Source organism: Chrysemys picta, chromosome 19, assembly GCF_011386835.1.
Source record: "Chrysemys picta bellii isolate R12L10 chromosome 19, ASM1138683v2, whole genome shotgun sequence".
NCBI lineage: Eukaryota > Metazoa > Chordata > Testudines > Emydidae > Chrysemys > Chrysemys picta.
The window spans coordinates 5230967-5249798 of record NC_088809.1 but is presented as its reverse complement, the minus strand read 5'-3'; the positions used below and the strand labels follow the sequence as shown (position 1 = coordinate 5249798).

The 18832-nt window shown below is 38.2% G+C and overlaps 1 protein-coding gene across 8 annotated transcripts in view; it reads right to left on the bottom strand.

Moving 5' to 3' along the window:
* The window catches only part of VMP1 (vacuole membrane protein 1), an 84310-nt gene that overhangs the window by 36711 nt on the left and 28767 nt on the right, over positions 1–18832 (bottom strand). For 7 of the 8 annotated variants that reach the window (XM_005298788.5, XM_065573528.1, XM_005298787.4 and 4 more), the window contains 2 exons: positions 10326–10493; positions 5319–5450 (listed from right to left, as the gene is read on the bottom strand). In XM_005298788.5, the coding sequence (XP_005298845.1) occupies positions 5319–5450; positions 10326–10493 (300 nt within the window). Of the gene's footprint in view, positions 1–5318; positions 5451–10325; positions 10494–11287; positions 11428–18832 lie in introns of those variants that run through there. The other variant, XM_065573530.1, reaches the window with a different exon arrangement.

The following is an 18832-nucleotide window of genomic DNA, read 5'->3' as shown; positions in this document are numbered from 1 at the left end:
ACAATCTAACATTCATCTCAAAGTTGATACTAAAGACCATACTGCTATTTAGTAGGTTCTTTCTCCAGTGAAAAATAATTTCATTCTTAGCTCACTATAAAACCCTGTATCTCACAGAAAGTTTCTATTTTTAAGGGGAAGCTTCACCAGAGTTTGATCAGTGTGAAGTTATATTTTTAATTCTGGCCCAAGGTGAAAGGGTTAAAAAACTCCCATACATGTATTAACAAATGCATGCATCAAACTTCAGGAATGCAAAATGTGCAGACAAGCCTCCTGGTGGCCACCCATTAGGAAGCCTAGACCAAACACTGACAATCTCTTTCTTGTACAGCACAATTAATAAAGAGAGGAAGCTGATGAGGGAAGGGGGCGATTGGAAGCCTAAAAGAAAGATGAAGAATGGCATTTGGAATTGGGTCCAAACAAATACTTTCTGGGAAGGAAAAATGTCAAGATTTCCACTGTACTGTTCTTGCTGCTCTTCCATTTTCTTTACAACTCCCCATGCACTATTTTAAGCACTAAAAATGTCTTGTAAAAAACCAAGGCAACAAAATAACCTTTCAATCCAACAAGCTGGCAACCAAGGAAGCCTTTTAGAGAAGTCATATCTGAACATGATGGTTAATTTTGTTTTAGCCAAGAAACAGATCAAAATTTAATTTAATCACAGACCAGCTCTACTTTGGTAATTACATAACATTTCGACTTATTCATGCCATGTGAGTGAAGTCACAGTGCCGTGTCAGAACATACAGTGCTCCCGTCCTCAAAGCAACCATGGCTGGGTGTGGTGGTGTACTTTGCACTCTTATTTTGGAAACGAGAAACTCTACATTAAGGTGTGGAAAAGCAATCCAACTCAAGGCACAAAGCCTTGAAGAAATGCTAGAAAGATGGGTTTAACACATGTCTACTGGCCAGTAACTTAGAGTTCATCAGATTAAGTCATTGCCGACAAGCAACATACTCTTCAGGCAGGAAGTTGTTCTATGGAACTCCTGACGCAATACAAACCAAAGCAGTTACAGCGAAGTTTAATGCAAACCCTCTAGAGTCCACGTTGACAAATTCTTTAACAGGCCCTGTGGTTACAGGGAAGCTGGTTTCACTCTGAGTCACTCCTGTTCAAACAGTTTACTGGAAATGGAGGGGAGGGGGAATTTTCAGAGAAGTCATGTGATGGCCAGACAAACCACAACCAGTAAAGGTTCAGTGGAGTCAAAAACAGGTCCCAGCAACGGCTGATGCTCAGTGCACAGATGGCACTCAATCATTTACAATGAGTCCTGTTTTATCTCAGGGTTTATATGGTATTAACCCTTTTTCAAGTTTGTATTCTTTAAAGGAAGCCAGAACATAATTTGGAAAGTAAACAAACAGCAAGTAACCGATAGTAACACAGGCAACTAGAAAATATTTTTAACAGGGAAACTTGGCTCACACAGCAGTGCACAGAAGCAAAGCCCAAGCACTCAAAGTGTAAATCATTAGTCCTTAAAGAATATGCCACTTAAATATGAATCCAAACACACAAAGTCACTAACGATCAGATGCACAAAGAAGATTTCATTAGCTTTCAGGCCCCCTTTAATTATGTTCTCCTCTTAATAGAAAGCAGCATGATATAGCAAGGGCCCACACATTCAATACTTTCATAGAGTTGTATTAAGTTGCATTAAGCTTTGTTTTCACCACAAACTTCATCAGCTTTTAAGTTGCTCAGTATGATACAGAAAGAGATGCAGACGTCAGAAAATACTTAACAATCAGTAACTATCATACTGGCAAAAACAGAGACAAAAAGTATCTATAAGAAACTGTACAGTTACATTTGTACTGTGCTATTGCCCATGCGCTGCTCCAGCACTGAGTAGTAGATTCAACTTCCCCTAATTGAGAGGTTGGTTTGAAAGGTTTCACTAGTGATATTCCTCATCTTTAGAGTGGGGAGCTCTGATAGAAAATTTCAGGACGCTGGCACTTAACTGGACAGAACAGAAGTGACAGCCATTGGAAAAATCACTGTTAAAATTCTATAAAAAATAAAATTCATAATATATAGAGGAAATATTTACCGTATCACAGGCCAAGTTAGTTTAGTTTAGTTATACAGACAACCGTGCTTTGCATTTACTGTAGCGTTCCATGAAAAAGCAATCCTGATTAGCCAAGGCAGAATTACAGTACTGCCAACAAGACGACCAAGCAGAATAAAAGGCGACATATGAAGCAATAGACGATATGAAGCTCTCTTTAGTTAACTTACACTAACTGTAACTGACAAACAAAAAAGAAGAAGTGGTGTTCCATTAAGATGAGGGGTTTTTTCTAAATATATTAATGGAAAAATACAAAAACAGAAAGTTACATATCAGCCAGCTCATGGTTTCTCTCAAAAAGTGACTCAAGGAGCCAGGTCACTTGGATTGACAGTTTATGAAAGAAAACCTGCTCAAATACGTTCTTTAACTTTAGGGAGACAATATTCTTCCCCTATGCAAATTTTAACAGAATGATTGGTCTAACCCATCATACTGTATAACCCATTTTAAATCATTTTATTTCCCTTTAGTCTTTTTTAAAATCCACAGAGAACATTTTTTTTCTCTTCTGTCAATAACACAGACTGGATATTACTTGACAGAATGCCACAAGTATCCTCATCTGTTTAGCAAAAAACAATGGTATTTCTCAGAAACAGTAGTGACAAATTTTCGAAATAAAAAAAAACCATACAAAACATGCAAAATGCCAAGCAATTTGGCTCTGCTTTGTATGCAGCCATAGCAGCTCATTAGAACTAAAGGAGGAAGCTATTCTCTAATACAACACACCTATTTTCACACCTCACAGATAAGGGGGGAGGAGAGAGGCCTTTCTATTGAAAGGATTCCTTTCAGTGTTAAATGGCGCCAAACATTTGTAGTTTTCCATTGGCATCAGATTGCCATGTTCTCTATACCCTTGGGCATTGAGGATCAGAATTGGATAGTGAGGCAAGCGGATTTAGGTAACAAAAACATTGCTATTCAGCAATTATAAGGAGACTTTAAACTGCACATGAAGTAGTGATTGTGCAGTGCAAATAGCGACAAAGCTTCACTTTTGCAAACGATGCCAGGATTTGCTCAAGGCCATAGGATGAGACATTCATGCGTGCCTCTCACAGACATCTAACAAAAACATGATAGAAAGCCAAAAGCACAAAGGAAGTCATATTAGTGAGTGGAAAATACCGTCCAATCTTAAATACTGAACTATTAGTTTTATAACCATACTACAATTTAATCAGATTGTCATAGCCTCACGCTGGAGTGTCTTATAGGAATCAAATTGCAAGTCAAGTTTTAAGAAATGTCATCCTCAAAACAATGTGCTTCAATCCAAACTCAATTGCTGAGAAAATGAAATCAAAGCGCAAATAAATACAATGTTATTTATTCTCAATGAATGACACAATTTCATTTGTTCACCAATCACACAGTCATTGTAGTTAAGGGTATTTTTGGTCTATCTTGACAAGGTTCTCACTAGCAAAGGTTTTGTACTCAAGAATCCTACCATGCATTTTGGAAACCAATCTTGGCTGCACCCAGAACTTTAAAAATCTCACATAACTTGCTGGGAGAGTCACAGTAAATAAATAGTACAGGAGTACTTGTGACACCTTAGAGACTAACAAAATTATTAGAGCATAAGCTTTCGTGGACTACAGCCCACTTCTTTGATCCGAAGAAGTGGGCTGTAGTCCACGAAAGCTTATGCTCTAATAAATTTGTTAGTCTCTAAGGTGCCACAAGTACTCCTCTTCTTTTTGCGGATACAGACTAACACGGCTGCTACTCTGAAACCAGTAAATAAATACGGACAGTAGTTCAGTTCCGAGTCATGTATTTGACTGGCTTTGTGTTTTGCTGGGATTTGTTAAATATGTATATAGATCAAGGATTGATTTGTAAAATTAACACCTAGCAATGGGGCAAAAGTCAAAATAGGAGAATTTTTGGCCATATGCCTATAAAAGATGGATCTTTTAATTTACTATAATTATTTATCTAGTGCCAATGTGTTAGGCATTTTCCTGAATAGGTATTACGATGAGGTGCTTGTCCTGAAGTGCTGGCAAGTTAGATAGCATTAAATACTATCATTAACATTATTAGACTAGAATTAATGTTTGCAGACAAGTCCAAGGAAACCTAAGGCTGTTTTCAGAAGAATATTTTTCAGAGAGATTCTTGGGTTTATTCAAATGCTCTCTCTCTTTGGACTACTTTTTCCTGCATGCAATAACTTATCAAAAGAGAGGGTAAGAAACATTTATACTTCTTAAAAGTCAAGACTGGGGTGAGTGTGGTTTTTTTTGTTTGTTTGGTTTTTTTTGCTACAGTAAAGGGTTGGTCAAAGAGAAAGCAGTGTAAACTCTTTTTCTGTGCATAGTAGATAGCATTAGCTTGATTCCTTCATATAAAAATCTATCGTGACCCACTTCCACCTAGTGGTTTGGTAGACAAACAGGAGTAAAAAGGAAGCAGAATACAAAGGAGAAATTCAGCAGCAAGACATTTTTGAGAATTTCCCCCCCCCCCCCCCCCAGAATTGTACATTTAGAAACTAAATAATTTCTGAACTAAGGCACACACAGACTGCTGACCAGAACAGAAAGCTTTTAACAGTCGATTAAGATCTAATATGGGGCAATGCAAGTTGTAATATATCTATCAATAAAACTGAATTGAAAAAGGCTAAGAACAAAAAGATTCAAAGCAGCTTGGTTGCTTTTCAACATCAGGAAGAATATGTTTCCTCAGGTTGTTAAATCGGCCAAGACACTGGCAGCACAAACGGCTAGTGGCAAGGCAGGTGAGTATTATCCAGTGAAAACAAGTTGGCTGGCGATTATCTCCTCGTTAAGAGAGATTTAAGAAACAGTTTGGCAGTTCAGCTATTTCATAATCACAGTTGGTTTGATGACTCCTACATCACTTATTAGTGGGCCTCACCTTCCCTCTAATGCTTCCTTTGCTATATTTGTAGAACTTTTTTGTATTTGTAAAAGCCATTGTTTGCCTTAATTTTTTTGTCTACATTAACATATCCCTGCCTTAACCGACTATAAATTCTTGTTTGGTTTTCTCCACATGTATCTGTATCCAGTGCAGGTTCTTTTCTAACCTATGGGCAGCTGCTCACAAAGTCACGTTGGCTGCTTTCTTGCATGTTTGTTTCAGTGGAACTGTTGTCCGCTGCATCTTAATCTTGCTGTGTTCTGTGATAATTAAATGCATTCTAATGTTTTGCAGTGTTCTTACTTGTGCAGCCTCTGCATGTTCCAGCATCTCCTCAAATTCCTGATACTCTTCATCATCAGGTTCAGCACCAGAGAGTCGGGCTGCTCTGGCCATGAAATAAGGAGGCAGCTCTCCAATAGCTGTGCCAGCACCCTGGGAAGAGAATAATGATTTTAATTTTATTGTTCTTGATTAGAGCTCTTTAAAATAGCTCAACTGATGTTCACAATTTTTCTTGAAAAGTTAAAAAAAATACTCATAATAAGAGTCACAAATACATATAAGGTTAATCCCACCAGAACTGCAGGAGTCACTTGTTTCCAATGGAAGCTTATTATTGTTACCAGCTACACAAAGTTCTCCCAGCTTCAAATGTTATCTAAGTTATCCTGAGAAAACTACATTTTTCCCTCTCTTAGTTTAGCCACATGGATTCTCCCCCCCACCCAAACTATAATTCTGTAGAGTTGTAATATAGTTGAATTGTCGGTCCTGAGACTTGGCACACTTGTTTATTGGAAAACATTGCCTCAAGTTCTACTACAGTTTGAGCAAATGAAAATATCGCTGAGCAGACCGTAACTTATCTAGTATTTTATCTGTCCACAAAATGGGGTCAAGAAAGCCAAGAGAAATAAGAATCAGAGTAGGATTGCCTTTACACTGCAGGAAAATGATTGGTTTTCTCGGGACATCAAATGACTCATTTCAGCCTTGTGGGTAAATAAAGCTTTAGTTTTTTTAAAAAATCAGTATTAGACATACGGATAAACAGAGGATAATGAAACAGGAACTTGGATTAAATGCAAATGGTTTAAAACATGGAACAGGTAATAGCACAATAGTTGGGCGCTTTGTTGGAAAAGTGCTAAACCTTAGCCACACGCAGATGTCCCTTCTTACTAAGAACCATTAGCAAGTGACAAATGCTTTTATATTCCTTTCAAGCAGCATAAAGCCCTTCAGTTTCCTTTGTTCAGATTCTGGAAGCAACTGTATGTCGGGGAGAATCCCAGCTGCTTTGTATATTCTAAATCAACAGATTGATTTTAAACACTATAAAAATACATTAGTTGTATTTTTACTCAAACTCAAACTCAAACTCCCTGTTTGTGTAGTGTATACACACACATCCTCAAATGTTTGTCTTCCTATTGTCCACGTGTGTAACAAATTTGCATGAATACGACACCACCAAAACATCGTTAGCCTGTCTATTTCTGATACATGGAAAGCTAAGCTTGGAAAGAGTTATAGCTATTTTTCAGAAAAAATAATTTGGGATTATGTTCTCAAGGTGATGCAAGAACAACAGAAGTAATGTTTGCTTCACAACTATGTGCCAATTTGCTTGGCTTCATTTTGTTAATGAAGGAAAGGTTCACATGTGTGTACTAGAAATGAACTTTCCTTAAACTGGTTAAATCCAGAGGTGAAAGTAAGCCAGTGTGGTCCGATACGGCGTACCGGCACTGGCGATTTAAAGGGCCCAGGGCTCCCTGCAGTGGCCAGAGCCCCGGGCCCATTAAATTGCCGCCCGAGCCCTGGGGTAGCGGCAGCAGTGATCTGGCAGTGATTTAAAGGACCCAGGACTCCAGCTGCTGCGGGGAACCCTGGGCCCTTTAAATTGTGCCTGAGCCCTGGGGCTCCCAGCTGCCTCTGCAGCTGGTAGCTCTGGGGGTGATTTAAAGGCCCCAGGGCTCCCAGCCACAGCTGGAGCCCCTGGACGTTTAAAACTTGATGTAAAGGGCCTGGGTATTTAAAGGCCCCGCCTCTACCAGTTGAGGCCACGCCTCTTTCGGTTGAGGCCACGCCCCCTGTTCAGACCTCTGGGATAGCGGTAAGTCCTTTAAGTTACTTTCACCCCTGGTTAAATCACAAGGTCTTTGTTACAAAACAGCTCGAAAGTACAACGAGATCATATGATTCCATGTCTACTCAAGACAGATTGCCTTAATATGTAAAAAAAAGGAAGCATTTAAGTAATCCAAACCAACAACTATATACTATCTTTTGCAAACATGGCTGTTTACTCTTACTGTTAAAATTTCCATCTGATATTTGCTTAGAGTTCCCCTAGATCAACAAGGAATTAGAAAGGCAAACGCTAATCAATATTCTTTTGCACAAATACATACAGTTAAAATGGGAAACTAGTCATATCTAGAAAGCTTCTTTTAAACTTTATCCTGGTCAAGACACAGACTGCCTGTTCTGCCAATCCTGAGAGATTATACATTTTTACCTTTTCAGATAATTTCTAATAAAAAACACAAAAGAGATGCAACACATTTAAAGTGCTATTCAATTCCTAGCTTCTGTGAGGTGGAAGGCTCTGAAAATTGGCCTATCCCCCAGCAGGCTGAAAGCCCTTTCAAAACACCTTCTGCAACCAGGACTGGTGAGGCCCATTTTATACTGATTGTCACCTTTTGATCAAAAAGGATGGGCCAGGATCCACTCCACATGGTTACACACTAATTTTCTAAAGGAAATTAGGGTTTAGTAATGTTGCTTCACTCCCTCATTGGGCACCAGGATGCTGTCAGCAACACTTCCGGTCCCTGCTCACCCAACGAGCCGGGGAACCTGAGAATTAGACAATGCAAAAGGCTCCCTCTAATAGCCCCTTTGTGTTTGAATTTTAAACAGCTTTATTGACAATTTCAGGTTTTAGAGATTACTAGAACTTGGTGGTTCATAACATTTTAGTTTTCATGAGTTAGTTTCCCATAATCAGACACTAATAAAATTCAACCTACTATTCTTGGTTTCAGTTTGCAAGGAGAAAAATTAATACTGCTATTTATTTGTCAGATTTTGAGTTACTAAAATCGTCGGTCCATTTACTTCCTTTTCAGGAATTGAGTATTGTGTTCCACATAAAAGGATGTTGGATTTAACAGTGATAGGACCAAGAATTCTTCAGTGGTTTCTATAAAAGCAAACTGGAGTAAAGACAAAAGAAAAACAATGGAAGCAGCAGCACAGCTGCCAATTTGATTTGACCTACAGGAAATTAATAAGCAATGTTTAGGTACTCATGGAACAGTCCAAGAAAGCATAACATAGTAGACACCAGTGGCAGATTGAAGATGCTCCCATGAGGAAATCTACCACAAAGTTCAATAAAAAGGTAGCTGGCAATATATTTGGAGGAGGGTAGGAAGAAAGAGGAGATTACACAAAACATTTTGGTTTGCTCAGATAGTCTTGTAATTCCCCTGGTCTGAACCAGCAAGCAGCACAAAGGAAGGCCTGAGACAGTACCTCTTGTTCTCTCTCTCTCGTCTCAAGATAGGGTACAATCAATCAGTTGCAAGGCATGCAACTGTGTGTACATTTCTGTCTAAGCTGCTTAATTTTCAGTTAGGTCAGTAATTTTATACATTAACAAAGTGGTGCAGCAAGCACATTTATCTTGAGCTACATTTTCCTTGCAACCCTAGAACTTCATTTTAAATGATATTCTTATCGCTCCAACTTCATGAAGACTATGATGTAGAGCAGTGGGGAAAAATTAAAGAGATCCTGAACTTACTGTCTTATAGATGCTTGTTTGTGGAAGATTTTCAGTTAATTGTACTTATTTTTCGAACATTAAAACATTTATGGAATTTTGCTCTCTAGTTAGCAAAAGGAAACATTAAAAATGTATATTGTATTTGTTTTTGAGAGGGCTGGAAGTTTGCAGTTCTTTCCTTTGTAAGATTTTTTGTAAGTATTTTTACACTGTCCTTATATACCTGTAATGTGTATGATCTACATATAACTTCTTTGTTGGAGATAGGGTCACTGACAAGTTTTAAAACTGTAATAACCAAAATATAAAGTCTATTATGGGTTATTTTCACACCTGACAGGCTTCCAGAAACAAGATAGAAAAGATTAGATATCATATACTATAGGGATCCCATTCCATCCCCCACGTCTGAATTGGAGAACCAAGTATTTAATAATTAAACCAACGGTCAGAACAGGAAGTCATCAGTGATAAAATGAAGCCTCTTGGCATAAAAGCAGTTCATAACAGATGTGTTTGTGTAAGTTTCAGTTCAAAATAGTTTATATTTTATGGGAAAAAACATCTTAGCTGACCAATATTCTTCAGTAAACAAATTTCAAAAAGTCTAAAGTGAACACTAAAGTAAGATTGGAGTACATTTCCAGTGACAAGCACCCACATCCACCTCACTAAATCCCTGTCCTAAGAGTACTTCCGTGTTTAGCAGCTAACTTTTTTTTCTTTTTTGCCTTATAAGTAGGGTGACCAGATGTCCTGATTTTATAGGGACAGTCCCGATTTTGGGGTCTGATATAGGCTCCTATTACCCCCCATCCCCATCCCAATTTTTCACATTTGTTGTCTGGTCACCCTACTTATAAGTGAATGTTTTCATCGGGAAAACATGGATTTTTAATTTCAATGCGTAACATGTGAACAGGCTACATGCAACTCAACAGAAAATTGATGCAACCCCAAGATCAGGGCATCTGCTACAACATTAGGACCTGATCCTTCCAACACAGAAGAATAACTTCATTCACTTGAACATGCCCATGGACTTCGAAGGGAGTATTCATGAGAGTGAAGTCACTCACTTGCCTCACTGCTTGCAGGATTCAGCCCTTAATCTGCAAGCGCAGCTGGGGCAATGAATCTTTCAAAAAACTTGTCTTTTGCACTGAGTTTCTCAAAAATTTCACGCATTTTCTCCTAAAGTACCTAGAAAAAACAGTTTGGAAACAGAGGTGATTTTTATAGGATTCTACAGAAGAAATTCTTTTAACAAAATAGAAGATTTCTTTTTTTCCCCAACTTTACTCCAATCCTGGAGCTGATAATTGACTCAACCATTTTCAAGTGCTTCTGTTTAATCCATTTTGAAGATGTTCAGATCTAATACAGACATCTAAAGTGAATCAGCAAATCATGCCTCCAACGTGAATAGTTACATGTTACTGCTGTCAGCAAAAGCCAGCATTGCTTTGTTTGTTTTAGGTAAAATTGTATAAGTTAAACCTTACCCACATGCAGGCCTCTAGCCTGACTTTTGAGATTATGGTCCATAAAGAGATGGATCCTTCAATCCCCTCCTCATCAGGACAGATAATTTGATCAGGGTACGGTGGTTCAGGAAAATTAACTGAGTTACATTCATACGCAGCAAGTGTAACTGATGCTATGTGTGGACCCTGAAAAATATATCAGACAAGAACATTTTAGTACATTTTGTGTGCATTAAACAAGAGTTAGCTTTACCTTAAATAATATTGCTAGTAGGAAACCTATCAGGACACAAAATGCATACAGGAAATGGACTTCCACACTTGACAGATATAGTATATAATGTCGTATACAATGGTCTTAGCCTTCCGATGCATGTAAGTACAGAGGAGTCGCTTCTTACGCGGGGGTTAGGTTCTGAAGTCAGCGCGTAAGGCGAAAATTACGTATAGTCAAATGCTCATTGAGTGGAATAGTAGGCGAAATCGCCCACACTACAGGTACAGTATTTAAATTGTTATTTTTCTCTTTTTTTTTTGCCGAGTGTGTATAGTTAAAATCGCGCAAGTTATATACGCCTATGATGCGACTCCGCTGTAAATAAACCTCCAAATCCAAACATGAGAAGACCTAAAGTGCTCCTGTTTCAGTTTTAAGAGACTATGAAGTTAAAATACACGTTTCCTTGCCTGTGTTACTGTAGACTTAACACTGGAAGAACTTTAAAAAAAAAAAAAAATCAAAGTATACTTTTAACCAATTTTTTTTTCCATTTCATTCCACACGAGCAATTAATAACGAAGCTGAATAGTCTTTCCGTTTCTCATGAATTGACACAGAGCAGCAATGTTTGAGATACAAATACCGAAAAGGAATCCTTACATACTAACAACAACAATGCAGTTATTTCAAATATTTTAAAAAAGATCCCATAAAAGCATTTCTACTGATTTCAGTTTTGCAAAAACAGGTTTTACAAAACCTAGGTTTTGAGCCTAGTTGGGCTTGACAGTATTTTGAAGTGTTCCTCCCCTTTTCTCCACTCTTTTCTTAAGACATCAATTAGTACGTCAGCCATCCCTTGTGCAAGTCACAGTCTTTCTGCTTCAGTTTCCAATGTCTAAAATGGGAACGGGCTGACTGAGGTGCTCAGAAGATTGTTTGTAAAGTGCTTTAAAGCTCAACTGTTGTGCAAGTGCCAAGTATCATTATTAATAGAATTAAGTTGACTCACGGACTCTGCCTTCTGTTAAAGGTTACAAACGTGTTTTATTGAGACCAGATCTCAGGTACAGATGGCTTCAAATGTGTACAAGAACTGAAGTGCAATACAGTTAAATAATGGCACAAACTGCCATTGTAGGACTATAAAATAGTAACATTACCATAAAACTGTGCAAATAGTTCAGATTTATCGTTATGCTGGACATCAGGCGTTTCAAAACAAAGAATGAGCTTAAAAATCACCTTCCAACATCTGTGTTTCAGCAACATGCTTAAACTGTATAAACTGTTTAGAAAGTTTGCAAAAAATCTGTTTTAATAAAAATAACTTAATTTCACCCAAAGCCTTAGCCTTACCAGAATAAATTCATAATCAATTGCGTTTACATACACAGCAAGTATTGCTCAGTCTTTAGCTTCTGCTATTAATTACATGCTGGGTTTTTGTCATCGTTTTGGGAGATATTCTGTCAACAATTTTCCTCTATGTTTCTTCCTTAAGTGAGTCACGGTCTATTAGAGCAGCAGGGAATCACAGTACAAAAATCAAATCGAAATTACATTTATTATACAACGAATAAATCTGTGACTGTAATGATAATGGGAAAGGAAAGCTCTTGATGCACACCTACTGCTTGGACAGCTCTATTTCCCTTTATGCGGTATTTTAAAATTGATTTTAATACAGAGACCAGGGACTATTTAGGAGAGTTTATGGGCTTGTTGCAGGAATTACTGAGTGAAATTTTATGGGCTGTGTTAGGCAAAGAAGTCAGAGTAGAAGATCACTCTGACCTTAAATATCTATGAGAATGAGCAGCTTACTGAATTCTTTTCTAGACACTGGGAGGTGGTTTTTCATTGGGTTCACTCTTGTCAATATTAGCAGTTTCTCTGAACCGACTGGAACAATGGAATTACAAAATTTAGTATATGTAGCAAGTTATTTTAGGGATATGAAATAGTGGGAAAGGCCCACTGAGAAAATATCTGGTCTATTTTAATTTTCAATTGGTAACTTTGGCTATCAGTCAGAGGCTATTCAGTTCTAGACCACTGTAACAAGTAAGAAAATTCCCACTTTGCTGTCACGCCAATTCTTTTACCTGTACCTCTCCTTGTTCTTTTGTTGGGAGACTGACCTAACGCTCAATAGGCACTAACTTGAACTACTTTCTGTTATTATTTAAATAAAGTTATAGTTCTGATTTCATGAGAAATTAGGAGCAATTCCATCAAAGGAATTGCACTGAAGTAAAGCCAATGGGAGAGCAGATTCAGACCTGTTAAATACCAAATAATTGTTCTGATTCTGTAGGGCAAAGACACTGCAGACGGCTGAAAAATTACTAATTATCTGTATTGCAGTACTGTCTAGAGGTCTCTTAGGCTGGACCCTGTATGTATCCATAGTAAGAGAGAGTCCCTGCCCCAAAGAGTTTACAATCTAAACAGACAAGACAGATAAAGGGAAAGACAAAGAAAGTATCCCCTTTTTCTACATGGAGAACCAACACCAGAAAAGATTAAGTGACTTTTCCAAGGTCAAACAGCAAGTCAGTTGCAGAGCTGGGAATTGAATCTAGATCTTGAGTCCTCGACCAGTGACAATCATAAGATCATCCCTTCCTTGATATGCCCTAAAATTTCAAAGAATCTTGATTTTTTCCCTCCTATACCCAGATAGCTTCATGGATTAAAAGACCTTTTAAGGCCTTGTGCCTCAAGCTGTAAACTCCAGCTATTCAAATCTGCAACATAATTCTCCTCAGCTGGAAATTTGCATGGAGGAAAACCCCAAAGTCAAGTGCCATTGCTCATGGTCTCTTGAGGGTAAGGGCAAATTCATTGCCAAGGTTGTCAGAGATATGGTGTGTGAATCAAGAAGTACAATTTTCAGTTCCACAAAATTTGGAAGACATACCACAGTATAATGTAACTGTGGCCAGCTGTGATGAAAGACTGCAAGTGGCAGAACCGGTTAGTTTCAATCTTATAGCAATATAAGAAAAAAAGTACAATTGCCAGCACAGTAATGCCCTCTGCCATAGTTCCATAAGTGAAATTACCACTATCTCGAAGGCCGAGATTTTGAAATGAAGGCTGGCGGACAATTTAAGATAGGTCCCTGCCTGGAGAAGCCTACATTTTAACTTAGAGCACAGCAAGTGAAGACAAAGAAAATGTAATAGGGGGGCTCTGCTAAGGATAATTGTTATAAAAGCAAACCACCCACACACACAACCCCTATTCACTGTTTAACAACTTGCCACAATTAATAGCCTAGGTTCCCTCAGAATTTTTAACAAGTGTTGCCATCTCTTGAGTGCCTTAATTGTCTTAAATACACATCTTCCTATTAACCCAGCTCTAACAGTTTCAACAACTGAAGTCTGCAAAAGGAAAAATCCTAAAGCAAGAAGCAGCTGATGGAAAAATACATTTCAGAATAGAGCTGAAAACATCCCTCCAGCCACCTGACGGCTAAACCAATTTAGCACAACTCTTCCACTGAAATGCAAACAATTCTATAATGGAAAAAAGTTAAAATTATGGATCCCACAGAAACCACATTTTAACGGGAAGAAGAAGTAAAATGTAAAAGGTTCATTTAGAATGATGATCAAGTGTGGAGAACTCAAATTCAGAACTAGCCATGGAAGAGACACAAAACAAGCTGAGCTCTGCTGCTTTAAGTAAAGTCAACTGGACAACATACCATGGTTTGGCAGACGGCCTGTGATATTTCGGATATGTGCTTTTGTTCCAGTTCAGATCTGCAAAGCCAACATACAGAATCTATTCTCAAGAACTGAGCCTCCATTATGAAAGTACAATGCCTTGGTCCACAAGTCCATAATCTCCCCTTGAATCTCTAACGCAGTGGTGGGCAACCTGCAGCCTGTCAGGGTAATCCACTGGTGGGCTGCGAGACAGTTTGTTTACACTGACTGTCCGCAGGCATGGCTGCCCGCAGCTCCCCGTGGCCGCAGATTGCCCACCCCTGGACTAGAAATGTGGTCCCGACAGGGCAAGAGCTGTGGTATGATCATATGATAAATGTTACAACAAAGACAGGTGCCATTTTATTTTATATTTAGCAATAACAATAGTCAAACTATGTGGGTGGGGTGATTTTCAAAGACAAATGGGAGTTGGTACCCAATTCTCATTGGCTTTCAATGCAATTAGAATGGCCAGCGCCTCTAGGTCCTTTGAAAATACCAGACTATTTTCTTCAAGTGTTTTCTTTTTGCTCTTTGAGTCTAAATATTAATCCTCAATCACAGTTTTTGACCTTTATCTCACACACGTACCCATGTTTGCTTACCAAATTTTCTTTTTTTAAAAAGGCATTAATGGCTTTTCCAAAGTTTGAGTTAATTTTTATGGTGGGTCACTTTATTGTAACCTATTAAGAAATACCTGCTGCTTGAGTCTAATTTTAGGTCCATCTTTAAATGGACATACATTTTAAAATCACTCCAATCCCTATTATACTAAGTAAGCAACTGCAAAATTGGTAGGTTTAGTAAAGGCATTGTTTGTCAAAGAAGCTAGAAGAATCATTAAAATGTCAAGTTAAGTAATATCTAATCACCAATTTTCTCCTCTTCCCCTCCCCCCCCAACCCTATTTTCTTCTTTTTAAATGCAGGGGCAAGCACTGACAGGGGCAAAAACGTTGGAGTCAGTAATCTTCTGCTGATTCGGGGGAGAAACATTTGCTCTCCACACGCTTACAACGACCAACAGGAGCCTGTGGTTAGACTGGAATGTGATTTGTTAGAAATTTTTGTGCAATTTATAAATCAAATGAGACAAGGGGTGGTCAGCAGTAAGGACCTGATACAAATCTATTTTTGGCAAAACTAATTCAGAGGAATTGCTATTTAAAAAGCCCTGATTTGTTATAAAAGGGAGCTTTATTTGAACCCATGGATACATTTGGAGCCCTAGATTTATTTTTAGTTCAATGCTTTGATCAATCACCAGAGTTAGAATCTACCCATTGTTATTCTAGGGTAGTAAGTTATTTTGGAAGGCAACATTTAAAGTCTCCAGAAACGTAGATTTCTTAATAGGTACAAAATATATTTAAGTAGAAGCAATTAGTACAGATTTTTTTACTACCTTCTCACTCAAAGAAAAAAAGAAGGGGGGGGGGGAGAATAAAAATTAAGGATATGTATTTCAAGCTAAAAAAGTCAAATCACATCCTCAAAAATGTCAGCACGTACATTATATCAGAAAGTCTTTAAGGTAAGGGGAAGTGAGTATCAAAAATCTATGGTATTTCTATGTTACTTATCACTTTGGTATCTATGCTATGAACAAAATTATGGCGCATCAAACTGGATATCAAATGGGTGGTTTTCTCAGCTCTCCCTTTACAGATCATTCATATCGTTGAAATGATGCTAGCCCCACAAGTACATCTAGCTCTAATTTTAACATTTTATATTTAAGAAGATATAATTTTAGACTAGCTCTAATTTAAAAATATTTTATGACAAGGAAAAATTATATAACTTCCACAGAGGTGGGGGATTATCGTGAATGCATTCTGGTGGGATAGAAACTTGTTTTCTTCCTTGGATATGGAATTTTTAATACTTGGTACAAGGCTCAACCCTTACACTAAAAGGGGAAAATGTGTCATTCTATATTTGATTTAAGATAAATAAGAAAAACAAGAGCTAGTTTCTCATGGGAAACAGCCGGCTAGCTTTGCCACAGCCTGCGACTCATCTCATACTTATCTACTAAGTCATTACACCTCTCAGGAAAGCAAGACTAAGTTACAGCACCTTTTATCTTCAGGACTGGCGGGCAGCTAAACACACAGAAAACTGTTCATTTCAGATGTGACTAAAAGGGAAAATTGGCATAGAGATAGTTGGCTAATAAGCCAAGGCATTTTCACCCCCAACTGCAACAGCTTGGAATCAGAGAGGTTGCTAGTCCATATTCATCTAATAAGTACAGACTATGAGCACATGCAGATTTCTGACTCTGGGAAGTTTTTTTCCCTCCCTCTTCTGAAATCAACCCAGTCTATCCACATATCACTAGGGCCCAAGAACGCCTAATGATTTAACATAGTATCTGAGTTGCAATGCAAGTTGTAAAGCGGGAGTTAAGAACAAAGTAGTTTTCTCAGCTTGGAGCTTCTTTAGCCTTCCAAATCGTTTGGGCTAGCTTTGATGTACTAATTTTGTATTCCCATATTTGCACTAATTTTACATCGGGAACCTAGAAATTTAATTTAGCACTTTTCTATTCCCACCTCAGTAAAGTCTTTCCCCTCAGAGCATGGCTAATGGAAATCCCAGATGATGAACAACAAGCTCCAAATACAACTGAACAAGAGTCACCAGGGGATGATGCATGTGGTGCCGTTCAACGTGCAGCATAGCCACGGTGTTACTTCCAGGAGAAACGCCGGCTTTGGCGTGATAGTAAAACAAAATACAGCCATTTTACAAGAATACTTATTGGAAATTAAAGATGCCACCCAGAACACCCTTCTGCCCCCACAGTAGCAGTTACAAGCAGATTTCTGGTCCCATATGTGCAGAATTGAAATGAGAGGCAAGGTACAAAGTGTGAGGGTTAATACTCTGCTCCTGTCCTCCCTCGACACCCATCTGTCCTGAGGTCTGCATTCTCCCACTTTCCTCCTTTAACCAGGGATATATTTTTATGATCGGTGAAGAGCACATTACAATAGCAATTCAAACTGACGGTGTTAAAGCCTACTCAGCCTTTCCAGCTGTATCATGGTTTGCTGTGTTATGTTTTGCCTTCTCTTTGCCCTGTTCTTGTGAGCAAAGAGCAACATGAAACATACGAAATTCAAATCTGCACACGGGAACAGAACAAATAACAGGATGTGTGCATGACTGGGAAAACACAATACACTAGATTTATTATTGTAGGGTCTCCCAACAAAGCAGTTTGAATTGCAGGCACAATGCGGAAAAAACCTGAGTAAATAAAAACAAAACTTGTTTTCATAAGAGAGATTGAAATATGCAGGCTTGTCAATCTTTGAAAGATCAAAATATCATGCCAAGCATCTACTCTCTTCCCTCGCTGGATATAACTCCAAGTCACCTCTGCTGGCTAAAATGTTCAATATTGTTTAAGTGCCACCACTACACTAACATCTTATAGACATTTAAAGACTAAGTGCCAGGAAGCCATTCCCTAGTATATTGCTTCACCTCATGCAAGGGGTTTATTATAATGATTCAAATGTTATTCAGGCTTCAGAAAAGATGTCTAGACTCTGATGTATGACCAGTTTAAACACCATTGGGAAGACACACACAACACTTTCATGATCGCTCAGAATTCAGTTCCCTGCTCTGTATATATTTACGATTAATATGGACAGATAAACATTAGCATGGTTTGTCCCACAAGACTCACATTTTATGACAGGCACCCTTAAAATAAATGAGATTTCACCTGGAGAGAAGACTTAAGAAAATTAGCATAAGAAATTTACCCAACTAAATTGGTAGCACTGCACAGTTTAATCCACTAAGACTCTTGCAATCCATAGTTGTGTTTTTAGTCTAAATGTTTCCTGCATCAAGGAGAATACAGCCCATGTGGAAATTAACGAGGCGTTCCCATCAAACAGTGATAGACAGAATTAATTTTCTAAGCTCCATATTCATCCATGTGTTCCAGGATGTTTCAGTTCATTGTAAATAGCTTAGGACAGCTAAAGGAAGTTGGTTTTAAAGGCATGAAGGAAATAAATGAGACAGAAAGAGTAACGAACAATCCTCATACAAACAGGCTCCATTTCAATATATTTTTGAATCATGTTCTGTGTTCAACACACATTTTTCTTTCGACTACCTTACCCAGTCAACAACGGTAATCTGATCCCAGATATTGGACAGGACAGAACTGACCCTTGTTTAGTTTGTTCTAGGCTTGTAAGCAGACATGCAAACTGAAGAATGATGCAAACTGGAAATGGACACTTTCTTCAACTAGAAGAATTACACGCAGGGGGGAAAGAAAACACATTCCCCATCTTGCTAAAGAAGCAAGCTCTTTGTTTGTTTCTCACATTTTTCTACACACATGGAACCCATCAATCTTCTAATTACTAACATTAATTTTGAAGGATACATATGAGAAGGGTAAGACTCCGTGCAAAGTAGTGGAGAATCAGTAAAAGGCAGAGTCTCCCAGTCAATAATTTAATAGCAACATTTTATACATGAACAACAAAATGGAGGCTACCATTCTGTCAGCTTTTAAAAATATTTGTTCTT